Source organism: Trichoplusia ni, chromosome 1, assembly GCF_003590095.1.
Source record: "Trichoplusia ni isolate ovarian cell line Hi5 chromosome 1, tn1, whole genome shotgun sequence".
Classification (NCBI taxonomy): Eukaryota; Metazoa; Arthropoda; class Insecta; order Lepidoptera; family Noctuidae; genus Trichoplusia; species Trichoplusia ni.
Window position 1 is genome coordinate 17,506,741 of NC_039478.1, and position 21,240 is coordinate 17,527,980.

General features: G+C 33.7%; 1 protein-coding gene across 2 annotated transcripts in view; it reads right to left on the reverse strand.

Annotated features, from left to right (window-relative positions):
- Window positions 1–4,148: 4,148 nt before the first annotated feature.
- LOC113497649 (prolactin-releasing peptide receptor-like) overlaps window positions 4,149–21,240 on the reverse strand; it is a 68,722-nt gene continuing 51,630 nt past the window's right edge. For both annotated transcript variants that reach the window (XM_026877289.1, XM_026877300.1), the window contains exons 2-3: window positions 7,908–9,359; window positions 4,149–4,991 (exon numbers count right to left, since the gene is read on the reverse strand). In XM_026877289.1, the coding sequence (XP_026733090.1) occupies window positions 7,910–9,310 (1,401 nt within the window). In that variant the 5' untranslated portion in view covers window positions 9,311–9,359 and the 3' untranslated portion in view covers window positions 4,149–4,991; window positions 7,908–7,909. The remainder of the gene's footprint in view (window positions 4,992–7,907; window positions 9,360–21,240) is intronic.

Consider the following 21,240-nt stretch of genomic DNA (forward strand, 5'->3'; position numbering starts at 1 on the left):
TTTTACGCTGTTAATTAAGGCTGATAATATTTTGCTGCCATTTTAACTGAATATTTGGTAAATATGACTACGTATTAACTCAATCAACCGTTGGATGCGAGTAATGCGGGAGCGACCGTGATGAAAACTAGGAGGTATTTGTTACTAGCTTTTCGCCCGCAGCTTCACCCGCTTCAAGGTCGGTTATATCGCGTTTCCAAGAGAACTCTTCAAAAGTCCGGGATAAAAACTATCCTATGTTCTTTCTCAAGGCCAACTCTATCTCTGTACCAAATTTCATTAAAAACACTTCAGTGGTTTAGACGTGAAAGCGTAGAGGACAGACAGAGTTACTTTCGCATTTATAATATTAGTAAGGATTTGTCCACATTTTATGTTTTTTTTTTGTTTAGTAGGTATACACAAAGTATTTTCATTTCATGCCTCGAATTTTACTTTCGTTAGTGTCGTTCCACCTAAAATAAACAATTACACTCTCAAAAGAAAAAACAAAAAAATAATATTCTGCGGAAATACTTAGCATATTGGCACATACTCATTTCAAACACAGGTTGGATATAACTTGGCACCTATCTGCATACAGCTCGCTTTATTAACGAAGAACAATGCCGCTCTGGTGGCGAGCAGGCCGCGAAACCAATAAGAACGCAATCAGCGCGGTATGCATGCAATTCACATTGCCGCAGACATGAGCTCGCATCATTTCATGTGTTCGGCTGTGGAGCCAAGTCCAACAAATTCAATAAAATTAATTTAAAATGCTGATATGAAGAAATAAGTTTATGATTGTTTGGACTTTTTTTGGAATGTCTTTTATGTCAATCGTATATTCGTTTATCTTGGCTTTGGGTTAATTAATTTTGTATGAAATATAGAACAGTTTATTGTATTACAAAAGAAATGAGTTTATCATAAAACAAAAGCCTACAGCGTCATACAAGTTTGTGATACATATTTTAATGTATTACAAAGTTACGTTAACTACAAGACTTTTTATCCAGTCAATATTTGAAATATTCCTTTATAAGCGGACTCTGATTTCCCCGGGGCGATCAACCCTTTGATACAGAAGCGACCATTCACTTTTATCTTGCCTTTGTAAATGGAGACAGACTATTAAATATTATTTGCCTCAACTTGGCTGCATATTTTCATTGTTTAAAAAGTTCGAAAATTAAATGATTGTTTGAAATTTGATTGAGTGTTCAACTCGTTGGTCTAACGAAAATATTTTTACATCTTTCAAATTAAAATGTCTGGAAATTGTAATTTCTGACGGCCTAAGTAAGTACTTACCACTAAAAAAGCAATGTATTTAAAGCGACCCTGAACCGAATATCATAATTGAATATTATTACAATTTGAATGAGTCATTTTGAATAATTACGAATGGTACAGTAATTTGAATTCAAAATTAATAGTATTTTTCGCACAGGAAATAAAATAGATTCTTTCTTGCTTTTTCATTGTTTGCTATGCTTGGATTGCAGCAATCTTGCTGGCTGATTGAATCCAATGTTTTGCCAACTCAAAGTCACATGACTCGAAAGAAACGATACTTATTTCTTGGAAGGAATATTTGTTTGTCTTGACCCATTAGATTGGCGTTAACGGTTGCAAAATATCACTTACGTTTACGAACTAATCCTTGCCCAGGAGAAGGGCTTATTTGGTCATCATTATTATTATCAAATCATCACACAAACGTTGTTTGTTGCTTATAATCCCTGCACCTGTCAAAAATTATACACAAATTTAGACAATTTCAAGATTTTCCTCAACATTACAGTTAAATAGCCTTTCCCTTACTTTGATACTTATTTTCCGAGTTTTATCGAAACACTTGGCGGTGCTTGTGACCAGGTCACTGTAATTCGCCATTAAGCTAACTTGCCTTACTCGAGTGAGCACCTTAAGAGGTCGTTCCTTGTTCAGTGGTGTCGTGAAGGCTGCGATAAACGGTTATTGTCCTTTTACAGAATCTCGTTGCTATAGCAACCTTAGGGCATGGTGAAGTGCTTTTTTAATAGTGAATTAATACGGGGGTTAAGTGGTTAGGAGGAAAAAGGAGGTTTAAATGTTTGCAAGACGAATAAAAAAGAAATATTATCAAGACATGTTTGAGTCCAATAGGTCCGACCAATGTTCTTGTGGAATAACGGTAGTGGAAAAATATAAAAACAAACATAGCTATAGTTGAGAGAAATCGTCGTGATGATACTTTAATTTCATGGAAAAAGGGCTAGACTCGAAAAAGCTACTACGATTTATAAAATTAAAAAAATATATTTGAATAAGATTAAAATAGATATTTATTTTATGGAAATAGTATTTCTGTTTCGAACTAGCAAAATAACACTACATTTTTTGTCTTTGTCTTCGAGAAGCTTTTCGTAACGAATTTTATTAGTAGACAGCTAAATCCTCTTTGTACGTGAGATTCCATTCTATTTAATCATTCATGTTTTCTAATTAATTTACACCGTCTGAGAATAACAAAAGGGGTTTAATTTTATGTTTAAGATCTGTTCACCAAAAATGTTTTGATACGTTATTCATATTTCAATTTAATGTATAAACCACTTTTGTTTGTTTAATCCTTTACATTTAAATACATCGAGCGTCAAGAAAAGTCATTAAGTCCGCATTGTACGAGAAATTTAATTTTCCAAATATTTCCAACCCCTTAACCTCCTTTTAAGGGTTGTTGTCCCTTTTGTCATCAACAAAGCATTTTAATTAAATATTAATATTGCCACTTATTAGCAATAAGTTAAAATGGGGAATGTGAAAACCGCTGAAAATTTAAACTTCACTCAGTTAAGCGTCCTCCTTCCGGCTCATGTTGTCCTTGTCTCTATAAAGGGGAATGTAGAGACAAACTTGAGGCTAAACTATCTTAAGAGATATTCAATTCAGGTTTATTACTGACTTAGCTGACTGGTTTGGATCTGATGTAGAGTTATTCGGGCGTTATATTTTTTTTTTCCTGCTCTAAAGCATTTATTCCCTTTATCGCGATGATTTTACAGACAAGTCGTAGTAACTTCTAGCACACGTGAGACCTACAGGTTTTAACTCTGACACTAGGTTGTACTATCAACGACAGGATAAGAAGATGTGCGAACAAAACGTGCCTGTAAAAAATACATTAACAAAAACAATTATCGTTAGGTTTGAAGCTACCCTGAAAATTACAGCGTTCTAGCTTATTGGGAAGTGCCTCAGAATTGAGTTACAAAAATCCTACCGAAACGACAAACAAACAAACAAGAAAGTGAGTGAATAAAAACGTGGGAAAAAGCAAAAACAAAAACAAAAAATTGAAATAATTTGTTTTCATATTTACATTTATCAATTGACACTGTTCATATACCTACATTATGATTCTATTACCCAATACTTACTTGTTAACAAACGCCAATCTTTTTCTTTTAATATGAATTAATCGGAATACATAATACATTTTTCTGGATGGATGAGGTCATTTGGTCCATTTTAATAAGCATCATGGTTGGGTATGAAAGCCAATCGTGACGGCCGCGGCATCGCGTCATTCGATATTTCAATTGAATTTATTAGCATGACATATTTTTGGTTAAGTAATAAAATGAATACTTGTTTATTAATATATCATTAGATTGAACCTAAAATATTGTAAATAAATGTATATTTAGATATGATCTAATTTGTTTTGGTCTATAAAATGCGTGTATTTATTGCAAAAATATCTTATGAGTTTCAAAAACTTTTTTTTAGTTAGCCATCATCTATGAAATTAAATTTTGAATTTAGTCAAGTGTAAATATCTTTCAACGTTTACGCTAAGACTTTAACAATCCTAATCTGAACAAAACTCTTGTGGTTTCTATTGAATAAGTTTATTTACTTTGCTTGGATTAAGAAGATTCCACAACGGCTACGGTCTATACTTTTCCCATTATTGTCAATTCAGTTCTATTGGGCAGATTCTATTTATTTCTAATCAATGATTTGGAATCGAGTAGTATTTATGGAGGGTTGAATATATTGCCTACGTGGGTAGGTAGGTACAAGCTTGGGTTCGAACCAGCAACGACGTGGATACGAATCTGGCCATTGCACCGTTAGGAAGGAACGCATTAACAAATTTCAAAGAAACAAAGACATACAAAACAACCAACCTCCTTTTATTTCTCCACAAATGTAACAGTAAACATGTATACTAAGTACTAAAACATTGATTTAATTAATATTTAGATAACACTACTAAGCGGTTAACGAATACTTCAAACTTACAGTTAAATTAAATCTATTTACAAAACCTCACTACTTATAGTTAAGCACTTAATTTTGTACAATTTCGTAATTATATGAGAATTTCTATAGATATTTGATTAGTGCTTTTCGACAAACTCAAAATTTCAAACGTCGACGTTTTTAGCAAAGAAAACATTACAAGATCATGGGTCGCTTTCAAAAACGTTTTTTAGCTAAAGAATTTTCTGTACAGTTTTAAACGAAGGAGTGAAAGAGACTATTTTGTAATATCACTATCTCCTTCTAATAAGGGACGACAAAGTAAAAACATGTCTCCAAAAGAATTTCTTCACCACGTACGTACGTTACAAAACTATATATAAAAGCTAAAAATGGTGACGTTTGAAATCGGGCTCAACAGTTCAATCAAGAAACACCAATCAAAAAGAAACCTTATTTACAATACGTTAAGACATACATTCTGGCAGTCTGACTGCCATCAAAATAGAAATTAATGAATAGGCCATTTGGATACTTGCTTTATTTTACTGACTAGGTTAAAAATTAAGTTTATATGACATAATCTACTGATTTACATTTATTTACATTACAATAGCAGCGTTTAGTTACATAATCACAGTAAGCAAAGCAAGTTAATTTTCTATACATGTTGATTCGATAAGATAAATTAAAATTATAGCTAATATGTTACAATGTCAAAAGTTTATCGATATTATGTCGTTGTCTCGAATCTGAAACAAAAGGAAGCAAGATTAAATCAAAACATATTTTGACAAGTTTAAAATCTGTTAGGATTACATCACAGGTCAAGATAGTTTAAATGAGCCTAAAGTTATTAAGATCGCGTGGTGTCACTACGGGGATGACAATCATCTGGTTTATATGAATGTATAGACGTTTATTTGTGTTAGGATACATAAAATGATTAATTTCGTGAGGATAAATCATAATTTAATGATGCAACGGTTTACAAAGACGTACTTTTTTGGATTCCCCGGCCAGTTCGACTTTCGACCCTTTCGCTGCGTCAGTTCATGATAAAAGACTCCGGTTGGGTGCGACACTAGGCGGGCAATACCTATAAATACGCGTGATTTAATCGTCGCACCATTTAATTATGAATCATCCTCACGAAATTTAATATCTAAAAACCTTAAGCATTTTATGTATCCTAACACAAATAAACGTCTATACATTCATCACAAGTTTAATAAAAGAAAAATACCTGAAAAAATTCAGCCAGAGAATTAGCTCCATCGTTTCTCATGAGACTAATAAAACCATTATCCCCAAAATATATTTGTGTAGCACTCCCCTGACTACCCTTACAGAGGAAGAACGACTATTCTTAATTATGTGGAACAATCAAAATAATGATAATTGCAATCTACCGAAATGCCTTCCGTTGACGAAGCAATGATACTGATATATGGGGCTCAATGGGGCAATATAATTGAAAATGTTCACATTTAACGTGATGGATGACGGATGAAACCTCAAACTTCAACTAACCTTACTAGTCCTTCACGAATTTGTGGAAGATAAAATAGTTAAAATTACAATTTTAAAAACTAAGAATTTACAGACGGATTGGATACAAATTTAAATTAACAGTATTTCATCGTTATTATGAACAAAACTTTAAATGAAATACTTCGACGAATGCTAACTGAATTTCGACAAACAATGGCATAATTTACTCCGTTTCACTTCATATGCAAATATACGGCGCGTTTCTCATAAATTATTATAGATCGTTAGTTTAATTAACACCCGCTCTTGTCTTCCAAAACTATGGGTATTGGAATATTTACCAGCTGTGAATGTTCATGTTTTTCATGAAGATAAATGTAAATGTATGTTTAATATGTTCCCAATGTATTGGGAAGTATATTCCTGATAGCAAAAATAACCACAATTTAAGGTCAAATTAACGATAAAAAGGTCAAATCATAGTGGTGAAGTTAAAGAACGTGAAGAAATAAATTAAACAAATTCAATTATACAAAAGATCGTTCTAAAGATATGCAAAGCTTTCATAGAAGACAGGGTATAAACGGACAAAGAGACGTGCATAAAATTTTATATTCGACTAGCAAGTGCATAGATATGGTCACGCTAAGAAAAGGGAGAACAACAAGAAAAAGTCCTTATCAGCATAGATAGGGTAATAAAAAACAAAAAAAAACAATAATTGATAATCATAAGATTATGGACAAAAATGAAATTTTTGAGATTTCTTATACTAACCGATTCGCACTTGTTAAGTTTTGTAACTTATGATAAAGCATAATCTTTCCTATACAATATTATTGTACAAGTGACTAGGCTTATGTACTACGACATCATCTAGGCCTTATTCTATCTTAAATTACCCCAAATTCTGGGGGGAATTACGCGAAGCCAGTATCCAGTCTTCTTCTCATCAATACCTTACACATAATAACACAGATTCGGTTGCTACGAGTATATAATCATATTCTCGATTAATTCTCATGTAAATTGGTTTCATGTTAGTCATTGTGATATTCATAGTTGACAAATTGAATTGCCGTTTCCGGGTATATTTACTGTTCGCGATAATTTGATGGATCATTGACAGATTTGAGGCTTATTGTGAAATTGTCACTGATACTATTGATTGATATAATTAAGGGCTGGTTTGATATCAATTAGGTTCAGAATGTTGGACGAAAGAGATTTGCTATTTATTAAAATTACTGACTGCATTGTCACGTGGTGTTAGGTACAACAACAATAATACCAATTACGCTGAGGGATGATATGCTACATTTTCGTTTCCGTTAGAACAAACTTTTGTGATCCATAAACGTCCACAACGACTAGGTATGTAAAGGGTTTGTATAAAGAATTCCATTGCCTTGCAGCCAAACCAAAACGTGGAAAATGTAGCAAGACGGTTCTGGGTCACTACGTAACAGTCTATCTGCGTCCTCTCTGAAGGAAATGGGTGTCTATGAACGTTACCTTATCTCACCAACAAAAAAAAAGAAGTCGTAAAGGAAGTTTTCTTTTTAGATTAATAACACGTCCAAAACAACCATCCTCATAGTTTACTAAAAATTGGAACGAACAAGTCAATAGAGGGCAATAGAAGAAAGCAAAAAAATATTTTAAAAGTAATGGTCTAATAAACCAATAAACTTTTTAACGAAAATCTGATCTCTAATTTAATTTCCAGCGTCACATTTTTACACCTAAAGTTTTTTTATAAATTGACAGCTATAAAGTCACGCCTGTAATTGGTCTAAAAGTTTGAAGGCGCCTATAACTTCTACAATTACGTTAATAAAAGGGGAAGGTGAGAATTTAAGGATTAAGTTACGTAAAGATTTCGAAGATCGAACTCGTATTTAACTTCTTGAATATCGTCACGGAATCGTTTTATTTAACGGGATCGGCCTTTTGAGTTTAAAATACTTTTATAACACATTTGGGGGATACAGCTGTACGTCTTTAAATTCAGTGTAAAAGTATGTGTCTCCATTTCTTTGTCAAAACAGAGAATAGTTGTGCTTTCAGCTTGGAGCCTGGAGCTCTGAGTCCTATTTCAATCTAGAAGAGTTCTGTAGTACTGTTGTTTCATTTAAACGACAAGCTTACTAAGTAGGTAACAGAATACTTACAATTATATAGGAGATTTCGTCTCCTTTGGATCACTTAATTGCGATTCCTCGTCTATTAACTGTAGGTTCACATTTTCACTTTTCGTGTGAAACGTGGCTGAAATAGTCTTATCTTCTAAAAGGATGTTTTCCACCTCAACACCGTTATCCTTTTTTCCATTGCCTTCTAATATCCGTTGCTTTATTGAAGGTCCTCTATTGAAAGACGATGCCAACAATGTCTCTTGAATAGTATCGTTACCGTTACAAATTTTGTCGGCTTTGTGAGTTGGCATACGGCCGGAATGATAGCTGTTCCTCACTCCACCCGTCGACTCAAAAAAAGGAAGCACCTGTTTGAACTCTTTCCTAAAGTTTTCGTTCAGCCATGCGTACAGGAATGGGTTGTAGCATGTCGATGCCATCGCCATCGAGTGTGCGAGAAAAAATGACACGAAGTAGTAGTTCCACTCCGTCATTTGTGCGTAGAAATCGTTGAAAATATTTATCAAGTTAAGTGGTAGCCAAGATATTCCAAATATGGCTACCATCGATATGAGCATTCTATTTGTGCGTCTCTTTCTATCCCTGTCCGCCTCTTCTCTTCTGGTATTCTTAGCACCTGGTTTCGACCTCGCTCGGTCATTCAATCTTATGCTAACACACGTGTAACATATTGCTATTATTAAAAATGGTATTAGAAACTGTAGTACAGTAGTGAAGACTCCGAATACTTTTCTTGACTTATCGGAAGGCCAACTTTCCTCACAGTAATATGTTCTATTATTTGTCGTTTGTATTCCCATGAAAAGGCCGTATGGGCAGGTGACGACTAAGGAGAACACCCATATAAATATTATTATTAGTATACAAGTATTTAACTTCATTCTGGGATGAAAGGGGTAGATAATGACAAAGAATCTGTCAATAGCTATCGATGTTAAGGTTAGTGTGGATATGTACACGCTCGTGCCTTGTGCGTATGGCATTAGATGGCAAAGGAGTCTTCCAAAGACCCATCTTCCTAGGAATGTGTACATAGGTGTTAAAGGCACAGCAAATATGCATAGCAATATATCCGAGAGTGCTAGGTTCGTTATAAAGAGGTTGGTGACTGTTTGCATCGCTCTGTTCCTGAAGACAACATAGCAGACGAGGACATTTCCGAAGACGCCAAGAACGAAGATCACTGTGTACAGGATGCAGAAAGCTACTTGGACGACCTTGACGTCGATAATATCTGTTGTTTTATTGGCCTTAGGTTCGTCTATCACTTCTACTGATTCTCCTGTGAGGGTCTTGGTGAGGATCAAGACCCCCCCTCCAATAACTGTAGTTCCGTTGAGAGACATAGCAACAGGAGCATATCGGCTAGCTAGCGCCGCCACGTCATTGGCACTGCTTGTGTTGAATAACGACAGCATGTTAACTCCAAAATATCATCGAGGCCTGATCTGGATCTTGCCAGTCCATCTGTGAACAAAAAAATAAATGTTTTATAAACCATAAGTAATTATTCTTGAACGTAATAAAATGAAATGTGTTCAAAGAGACCAGAAATATTAATGAGCAGAAATATTTTAAACAAACAATTCCCAACCCTCGCTAAGTAAATTTAGACTTCATTTCCTTATTTGAACCTTCTTCCATTATGCATAAGAGTTAATTTTGTTAAACTTATTTTTAATGCTTCTAAGATGCTTGTAACTTCGGCGGTAACCATGGCAACACGAACGATCGCCATTAAACCCGAAACATTATTGTGGATGTGTTCTATATGACGTCATTTTCTGGCAACATGTGGATTACCAAGCAAACCTTTTGCTTGAATTACACATGTTTTTGTCAAGTTTCGGGATGACATTTATATCCTTCATCTGTTTAATTACCCGGGATCAGAGGGCTTGGACCGTCGTTTGTTTTATTTTGTACAAACGCAAAATATTATTAATACTATATGGTAGCCGCTGGCGAAAAACATCGTGAAGAATCCTAAATGATATATGGAATCTGGTACTGCCAACTCGCAGTGAGCCAGCTTAATGATCGATGCTCAATCATCACTTAATACTCAATACTCAATATTTTTATTGTCACTTCGACTTACGAGTAAGTCGAAAGGAAGATTAAATAATTCATGTTACCGTTTGATTTCACTGTAAGTCTGTTTGTTTTGTAACAGGGATTAACACAACAAGAAGGATTCTGGGAGATATAGTAAACCCTGAATATTGTTATACTGTTAACAGAATAACGACTTAACATTTAAGCACCTAAAATATTTCGGGTAACGTGTTCAATGTTATCTAAAATAGTCCTGGGGGAAGGGGACATGGTGAAATATTGGCGGAAAAAATATTGTGGTTTCGAATGGAATTTTATCCAGCTGTGTTGCAAAGAAGAGAGATGCCACTATGTGTTTTGTAGTGCACTATTCTCTTCCGCAAATTGCAAGAGTTCCCGGTAAGGACAAAAATCTAAATTAATGAATGGTGATATGACTTCATCTAAAGCTTTTCTGTGATCTTAATCAGATCGACGGTCCACCATGTAGGGCCATGTTGGACTGATCTTTTTTTGTTTTTAAGAGAAGGCCTTTCTTCAGCAGCGGACGTTTCCGGGCTGATATGATGTTGATGAATATAAATACTTTAAATCTTAAAAGTTATATTCTGTAAACGAATATTTAGCAGGTAATTAATTCGAAAAACCAAAACCGAAATAAACGCAGTTAATAAATGTCAGTACAATCCGGTATCAAAATTTTGACTAATTAATTTAGACTATTTGCTAGATAAAGGTAGACATCATAATAATATGAAAGTTAGTAATTATCGAGTTTATTCATCCATAAATTAATTCCTGGAATTTAATTACGAGAATATCCTAGAAATATATTATCAAGTTAAATGTCAAGAGTCGTTTTTGACATTTATACGTTAAAAATTATTTTTATAAAGTGAAGTTTCGAAATGTTTGAACAAGAAAAGTTTGTCCTTCCAATTGCAAAAGTCACGAAAACGTTTTTCTTCAGATACGCTTTGTTTAATACTTAATTAAAATGTTATTAGGAAATGTAATTAATTTGTTTTAGAATTTTGATGCCTTATTTTTGTTTATTATGCGTAAAGAAAATCTTTTTAATGTCGATGTTTTTTTTTTTCGTAAAAACTGAAATAATTTGTTTTCCTATAATGTTTTGAGGGTTCCGTACCAGATGACAATCTGGCTGTCATCAGGTAATTTAAGAACCGTGAAAGGTGGACAGATAAATTCCCAAAAACACAATTAACGATGGTACGTACGCAAATTAGTGTCAAATTTTCTTGCATAGTTGTATTTCATTGCTAATTTGTAAGCATGGTATTAATTTTTACGGAACCCTAAGCGTCGCGAGTTCAACTTACATTCGATCAGTTTTCTCGTAACTTAATAGGAGAGATAGGTGGACAAATCTAAGTTTCAATGGACAGCATTGTAACTTGGCGTAAAAAAGCTCTACTTAGTAGTCTAGTTTGACTTTATTTTGATTTTGCTTTTGAAGAGAAACGGCATTTAAAATATAACTGTGATTCACTAAGTTTCTCAAATGAAAATGCTTATAATGCGATTTCGTCAAACAAGTCCTTCCTCTTGCACCTTCTTGAGAAAATACCTTTTAGTGTCAGATATTAAAATCTTGAGAATAGGAAACTACGGACGCTGCGAAGAGCTGATATTAAAATATAAATAGGACTTAGCAAGTAGAAATGGAATATTTAAAATTGTAGATGAGGAAGCTGAATGTACTTTTCTTGAAAGAAAGAAATATATGGTTCTGGCAAAATTTAGCTACTATAGTTTTTGAACCCTGTACTCGTGTCGTGTATAATAAAAAATACTCTAGCTATCCGTATATAATATTCAAACAGCATAGGTACCAGACAAAAAATCCATAAACAGTCCTCAAAAACGATTCAACTGTTTGCGACAACGTGAATTTCCATTTCAATCAAGTACAAAATGATTTAAGTCAAACAAAAAAGTTTGAGGAGAGCCAAAACCTCGTTGGTCTTAGTTTCTAAGATTCTTAAATGTCTTTGATCAAACCAAAAATACTTAGATTTTGATTCAATTTAAAACTTTGTTTCAATATTGGAGTCAGTTGGTTTGATGCTCTCAAGGATCTTAGACTATGGACGTCACGATGTTACGTCAGTAGTTTTCATAAAGGTCTCTCATACGTTTCACTTGACAGTAACATTACAAAGTGCGACACAAACGCAGTACAATCAACCTCACTACTCTGGTTACCTTTGATTCCAACGTCGCCCGTATTGAGAAGCACTTAGGTCTATTTTCGTAATCCATATTTCCATTGACGTTTTGGTTAGGGTACCACAAAATGGTCGTAAAGAACTAGAGGATTGTAAATTTACAGCTCTATGGTAGCGTACGGTAAGTGATTGGGCTTTTGAGGCAACAATACAGGCACGGGAACTATATTTGTGTGAAGTAAACAGTTAATGAGATTTTGGCATTTCTCTACGGGTATCTGCCCAAATAATACACAGCTATAGAGTTTGTAAATGTATCAACGATACACGAGTAAAATTTCCTGTGGCACCACTAGCATGCTAGAACAATGCCATTTGTCTAGTTTGTGCATATTTCATTTTGATGGCGCTTTCCGAAAAAAAATCTTAGTCCTTTTATTGTTTATTTCGGCAACGGTACCACCGTACCACCAATGAACAGAGTTCAGTTTAATAGTATTTTTATACGATCCTAAATTTAGAAATGGTTTGTTTTTAAACTGTTGAGTTTTAACTATGATTCTCATAGGAAATGTACACCTACACAATAAGGCACACCTTCACCTAAGTACAATATTCATGTTCAGCTAATTTTAATTTATAAAAAATGACTTACTGCACGCTATTAGCCTAACTTTTCCCGACTCTGTCAACACGGAAATGAAACACTTCTAATTCTAGAAAAAAATTGTCCTACGAGACATTGAAACACCTATGGCTTTGCATGGCAGCACTGGATTAGAGACCCCAATCGAGTATGAGCACTCTCGTATTGAGACACGTCTTGCTTTCACCTACAAACCAAGAATATAAGTAGCTTGGCTCTAAAATCATTAGTAGATATCACAATATAGTTCGCTCTTCCTCTTCTTTCGTTTTTTCTTTCTCCTTTCTCTTTTTATAGCCTTGATTTGGTCTCTGGTCCAATATGATGCGTTCGAATTCGTCCAAAGTTTTCTAATAGCAAAAGACGTTGGTTTCTTATTTGGTACAGTCTAATACATAGAGCTCTATTGTGGATAAATAAGTTATACGCACTGTAGGTACTAAAACATCTTTATTTTTAGCATAAAATAGAAAAGCGCATTGCAGTGTTGTCCATTTGTCGAAGACCTAGCAACGCAAAGAGCGGCGTTCGTCTGCCAAAACAAATACACGTCGCTTTCTATTTAGTTTGGCATTTATACAGCTTGCCATCAGGTGGCGTGCTGGTATTAAAAGTAGATTTATTGTTTATATTATTAAAATGTCTTTAGCTTAAGGTTTTTGTTTTCGTGCGATTGGTTCATGATGATTCTTTGTGAAGAAAAATCGAATGTAGAACTAAGTTTGCCTTTTAATGTTTAACATACATTTTAGGTCAACATGATCATTATGGTTTACTTCTGAAGTATTCATAAACTACAGGTCTAACAGGAATGCGTTGACCGCATTCACTGTTATGCAAATATGATAAGGACAAAAAAATATTTTTTATTTTTACTCTAACTTTAATTTATCTAGAATTTTGTCTCCTGCCCTAACTTAGACCACCACTAACTTCGCTAGTACGTACAATTGTAATCGCTTCACGAAAACATCTAAAGTCGTTAAAACAGAATTAATGACGTCACAAATTAACGAACAGACTCAAATTCTCAATCCTTCGCACATTTCAATTGAGTTCGTCCCTTCTGAAGGACATCTACATTGAAGACTTTATAACTTCTCACGATTTATTAGAGAATTTGAGATTATGGGCCGTTCTCAAGCCATGAGTGTTTGAATTCGTTAGGCAACGACAATTTAGGACGAAAATACTAACTTAATCAAGGATTTTGCGAAATTATTGAATAGGATCTTGAGAGTGACGGGTAAATAGTAATTACAATGTATTCTGTGCCAACGCTGGACGTTTTAACTTTCTCTTTGTAAAATTTTTTTTTTTTTTTCTAATTTTCTAAATCCGGCATGTAGACACCTTCGCTATCACAGTAGAAACAAAAGTTAAACAATAGAAAAGTTCATTATTATTATATGACTCACAGGGCATGCGTATGATTAGGAGTGTTCGCTTTGATTATTAAATTTTGGTTTATCTTTCATCCTACGGCAAAAGTCATGTCTATATAATAATATTGTATTTATTTTCAAACAGATGAAGATCACGTAAACGGTATCGCAAATCGATCTTACTTCGAGTAAGGAACACCTAATAACTTGAAATTGGATAATAAATTATCGTTTTACGACACTTGAGGCCTGTATCAAACGTAAATACCAACACAAATTGATGGGTAGCCAAGTTTTATGGGCTTCAACGTAAATATGTATGATGGTATGAAAACACGCACTTAGCTAGGGAATGTGTAATTAAGTTAAAAGGTACGACTATCTGTATTATAAGTTTAAATATTGCGGCTTAGTGGTGCAGTGAGCGGTTTTGTGTGCAAGCCATTGTCACCTGAAACCAAGGCGTACATGGAATTGTACCAAAACTTAAAAAAAAACAACTGCTAAACGGAGAAGGGAAATATTCTATGGAAACCAGGGTTGTGGTAGACGACCACTTTGTAAATAATATTTATGCAGTTGTGGTACAGTACACTGCTTAGAATAGATCTCTCGTCAAGACAGAAATGGAATATGAAATTGACAATTATTAAAATGATCATTGTGTCATAATTAAATAGAATGGAATTTGATGGGTACTGCACATAATATTCCGACATCCAGTGACACTATTCATGCATTAAATGAACTCAATATTGTCAAAAACATTACAATATTTTCGTAAATAACTATTTTACAATATTATGACAAGGCTTGATTATTATTTTAAAAATTACCAGACGTTAGAAGTTTATCATATTTGAAATATTGCATAGACGTTAATGAAAATGAATATTACTAAAAAACAATGACAATAGCTTATCCAAAAAAACACTTAGATATCCAATAATAATTCTGTCTCCATCCAAATTTTGTGTTATAATTTATAACTTTCTATACGCGAGTATTTTCATTTCAATATTGAAATATAAGGGTGACTTTTGCCCTTTCATAGTTTCATAAAAATACAATCATCATTACAATGATATTCTTTTCAAGTCAGCTGGCGAATTGCAAAACAATAAACCACTGTTTCCTTTGTTTTCAGTCACTGTAAACAATATTATAATAATGCCAACGAAATTGACAACAATAGTAAGTTTTAGTGAATTTGTTGGCAACTTGTCAAAATAACAATGGCGTAATAAAATAAATGTGAATAAAAATACTAGCCACATATTTATGTTCACTTAAATATGACATAAATATTGCTGATATGAAAGCCAAAGTTGTTGCTGGTTCAATACAGTTTGAAGGATAAAGATCTTATTTCCATGGTCTGTGTTTTCAAGGTTAGGAACTCGAAATCCTATTAAAAAGGAGTTAGAAATGCAAAAAGAAAAACAAAAAAGAAACATATAATTCGTACCAACGGCATACAACCGGCTTCAATTGAACCAAGCTTGATAAAATTTTGATGGGACTAAATGACAGGTATTTCACGTTAAATGAAAAAAGAATAAAGTCAGAGAACAAATTCAGTTCACAAAAAAAAAAAATTGACGTCTTGAGAACCTTTTTGAAGTCGGTATAAAACTTAATTTCAAATAATTAAACGAAACCAAAGTAAAAACACAAGTTAACATTGTAAGCAAGTCAAACAAACCAAATCGACAAATAGTGATAAAACAGCAATAATTGCTGCTTCGGACACTCGAAAACCAATCGCATTCTATTTACATCGGGTAATCTCTTAAGTACTGCTATCACTAGCCGCGATGCCTGCTGTAAGTAAATCCATTTGGCTTAATAATCCCACTTCAGCCCCATTAGAACTTGGTACTAAGACAAAACTACAAGCAATAAGGAAAACACTTGTGTTTGGATTGGGACTTGAACATTCTTTTATTGAGGAGATTTTTATTTGGTATCTGTCTTCCTCCTTTTTTATATTTTATTTTTTTGTCATAGTTTTGACCGCGCCGATGTCCATTAAAGCTAGAATAGCATGTTCCTCTCTTAACGCAGTCGGATAAAAAACATTTTTGTTAATTTATAATATTAGCTATTTTCATACCAAAAATGGTGTCAAACATACATACAAACAAATTTTCGCCTTTATAATATGAGATTGATTAAAAGTTAAAGCAACTGCAGATATTGATCCATATGTGACAGCATTTTGACATTCCTTTAGCGTAAAGGTTTATATGAAGCTGATTGAATTGAGAAGTTTCCAATCATGCGTCTTATCCTAAAGTTTATCGTTAATTTTATGTATATTTTAAGTTTTTTTATATGATTTTGACATTAACTGTACCTATTGATTTGGTTTATAATTCATTTAAGATTCTTAATGATTTCTTAGAGTTCACAGATTATATTTAGATTACATCATGTATACATGTCATAACATCACAAATTGGTGTCGAATGTCAGATAGATAATTGGGCTATATTAAGTGCCATAGATATGAACCAGTTATGAAAACAGGCCAATTTAGTTTGTTGAACGGCGTCAAAATGAAATTTTGCCATACATTAAAGTTCTAACTACATAATTTGTATCAAATTCCTAGAAGACTAACAATCAAATCAATCAAAAATGTAAAATAAATGTTGTCTTTGGCAAACAGCCAAAGACAACATTTATTTTACATTTAATTGATGATTCAAATTATGATAATACAGGCAATCAATATTTTGCTAGCGGTCGCCCGCACCTTCACCCGCATGGGATATCGCGGTAAAGTCTAATCCTTCCATTTTAATTTGAAGTTAATAAAAACAATCCCTATGTTACTTCTAATCCCTCAAAAAACATGTGTGCAAAGTTTCACGACAATCGGTACAATATTTTTCGCGTGAAAGCGTAACAAACAAAATTACATTCATTTCTATAAATTAGTAGGAAAATCTAAAACATCAAGTGCTACACATAAATAAAACGCAAAACAAATATTGTCTTCAGTGAATCGCATCTTCTATTTATCGGTCTTATTTATTAGAATGAGCAACTAACAATACTGGGAAAGGTAAAAACAAACAAATAATTCTTCTGAATTTATTCGATATACAATCTTGCAAATAAAGTTGGTTCACGAATTGATTCTAAGGGCACCTTTCTACAAGACAAATGAGTTTCTATGCAGTAGGCAGAAGGTACTAGGTAGAATTACGTAGCATTTTCTTGTCATTTTCTCATTGTTTTTGCAGAAAATGCATTGCGTCGGTCAGATAAATTTTAGTGTAAAGGGGTCTTTAGTAAAATAGTTCTCAAAGCCCAATATATATTATGTATAATATCAATAATACTTTTGCTTTATTTTCCTTCCAACGTCTTATTTTTTACCAGAGTTAAGTAAATTCTGCCGTCAAGGGATTAAGCTTTCCAAAAAGATTTTCAGTGTCGAAATATAGTTTGATCTAAATACAGATACCGTGATCGGAGAATCTGTATCACCTACGCATCGGGCCTCATCCTCCTACGTACGAAGGTAAGGTTACAACGTTCTGTAATTTGAGACGTTTTATCAACGTGAAACTTTGATGAAGATTGTTTCTAAGTCTTTTCATTATTCATCTCTCTTTTATCTTAGAATATCTTATATCTACGAAAATACCCGGTTTTTTGGAAAGTTCACATGTGGACGCAGAACTGTCATCGGCCTTTTGTTTAGAACTTGAATGTCAAGTGGGACGAAATACTATTAAATTTTTAAATATGAGTATTGCAAGTATGGAGATAATAAAAACTGGCCAAATGCGAATCAGACTCGTGTCAAATCGGTAATAAACGACTACCAATCAAAATATCCAACCAATTCATTTCTTAAATGCGATTTCGATTTATAAAACATTTGTTGCTATAGTATCAACAGAAGACGGTTTGAATTTTACCTAAAACCGGATTCATTTTAAAATGCCTATCGTTAAAAGTATTCAATGTATAGTGTATAGGTAGTATCTGATATAACAAAATAGTCAATTTTCGACTCGTAACCTGACCAGTTGTTTATTAAGTACCTTTTAAGAATCATTCATTACTTTTTGATTTTCCAAATTATCTTCAACCCACGCACATCGTAAATTGAGCAATTTTAGTTTCACAGATTCCATATAAATTCCAGAGAAATATATTTTTTCTCTCGGAAAATAATCCTTCATTATCATTACTGGAACTTTTCAGACGAAGCAAGGCAATTTCGAAGTGCGACGTGACTTTGGCAGTTTGGTCTCAACATGTATCTGTCTGTGTAACTTTGATGGTTGTAATAGGATCTCCAAAGTTTTGGCTGTCGATAGCCTATGATATTAGAACCTAAAGATACTGTTATAATTGTTATTATAAAGTATAGGTGTCAGGTCATTTCGCCGCTGGAGTTGTCACATGAAATCGAATTAAAAAGTATGCATCTCAGCATACTCGTTAGGAGTGATTTAAACTTAAAGTAATACTGCTCTCCTTTTAGCTAGTAGCTCTTCCTCATGTACTCCTACGAATATCTTCTTGGTACCACCCTCATAAACACTTACTACCTTCTCTTTGATTTACTACGTACCTACCTGTAGCTCCTCTCCAAGTATAACTCGCATTACTACTAATGCTTTCTCCCCTGGTACTGATTCGGCTAGCGGTGAGGGTTTTAGAGATTAAACATTCAACTTAAAACCGCCAACACTAAAAAGAAGGCCCGAGGAATTAACATAATATTGTTTTAATGTTCTGACCAATTTTGACCACAGCAGCCAACCGGGTGCGCGGAACATAACTGTATAGTGCACAAACACAGGTTCACTATCTACTTCCCTTAGTCTTGGGAATAGCTCGATGGGACGGTAATCTTACACGACCGTAGATGAGATCAGACGCAGGACCCACATTTTTACCAACCATCCAAAACACCACACTAAGCTCTTTAAACAATATTTTTGGCACAGTCGTTTAAAAGCGAAGTTGTGAACATCCAACACATGTTATTATCTAGAATGAAATCAAAGATAACACATCGCTTTCAGATAAGCTTTCCAAGCACTTCAAACTTTATGTTACTGGCAGCGTTTCAAACTCTTTAAAGAGGTTGCAATGCAATGCTATTCAAGTAGCCGACTACAGAGTAAGTGGACTATTAAACTTATCTGGAAATAACAGTCTGTCAGCTATAAGTGTGTTTTGATTTAAGATCTTAAGTACTACCTAAATAATTGGATGAGTTTAAATAAATCTAATTTTAACTATGCTTTTAAAAAACATATTGCATTGTAGGATTTTTTATTTTATTGAGTAAAGTAAAAATAAAATAGGCATTTTACTTACAGTTATTATTATGAGAAATAGTGTAACGTCACTTACAAGTACACTATTCATCGAGAAGTGACGTTGTAAGCCACCTCATATTTTACTACCTTTGATGCGTTGTATCTTAGAATTTGTAACTGTTTGAAATATATTTCTTCTCAAATATTTATTAGAGCATCGTTTTTAATCATTTATGCGATCTATCTTCTAACTTTTAAGTTAATATATAAATTTGTTTCAGTATTTCTAGTCTATGCCTGACAGGCCTACTCGTATGTCAGAACTCTCAGTTTTGCGCGTCCGACTCGCACTTGACCGGTTATATATAATCATCACATTACCTACATATTACCATAATTGAAACAAGACTCTTTTGGACCTTATACAAATCTGACCAATACGAGGATTTTATCTATTTTCAGTCATCTACAAACTATGACAACAAAAAATTCAAGTACGGTACAGTACTGGAGTACCTACCTACGTATTCAACTTTTCCTAGGATCTAAGTTAAATCGAAATAAAGAAATTTATCGCCCACACGCCTTATTTCAGACAGTTCGTGACATTAATGTCAGAGCCTGCTGTATTGTAAAGTAAACAATGGCTTTTATTTTTTCCTTTGCTAAGTAAAGTTGAGACACATTACGAAAATGACAGTCTATTTTTGTTTTTAAGCCTAAATGTTATTTTTCATCTTAGTTTGATCTTAAACGGTAATGCTTAAACGATTTGTTATATTTAGAGTAAAAACATAGTCAATGTTGTAAATCTGTTTAGAAATTTTACCTTTTGTATCTCGTTAGCGTAATTAGGTGCTCAACCTCGGCTCAATTAAATTTTATGAATTCTATGATAAGTTTCCTACTACAAAACTATTATGTAGACCGTATGTCCTTATAAATTCAGCCTATAATTTTGTTAAGTTTATAAAAATCACTAAACTTTACATTCCCATTGATAATACTTAGATGGACAACCAAAATATATAAAAAATGAAGTATTTCTATTATTCCTTTTTTGATAATACTAACTCTTATTTCTGCTTCATCCGCATGGACATCAGTTTCCTCAGCACAAACTTACAATCAGTTTTTCGGGATGAAGCCTATTCTATTCCAAGCCAATATCATCAGTAATTTCTGCTACGGTAAAAGCTTGTAGAAGTCACTTATTTATAGTTGGTGTACCTGTGGCATAAGCTCTCTCAGCAGTACTGCTATGTATGTGAGAGCAGGACAGAGCACTTCATTCCCTGTGTCTTCCATCTTGCTTCCACAGCGGTACTTCTTTAAGAGCTGTTCATAATCACGATGGTCCTTGATAAGAACCTTTTTTCTTCAATTATCGACGAGTCTGTTTCTAATGTTCCATTGATTCTCGCTTCATATCTCATCGATTACAGAAACAAAATGTCCATTAAGTTCTGTATCTATTTTGCCAAACAAATGTTCAGTATTTGTCAGTCAATTGTTTTTGGTCAATGCACTGTAGAACGTTGGAGAATCGTCTTATAAACGCCTTTATTGCTGTAAGGTTATTGGCCATCATAAACTGTCTAACACTTTTTGATCCCGCAATTTCATCAGATCCGTTAAAATACCTGTATGTATATGAAGGTGTATAGAATTGGACCTACACAAAATTATCATATGTCATTCGATATTTTGGGGAAAAAGATTATATTCCAAATTCATTGTGATCCCTGACGTAATGTCGGTCGTATAAGG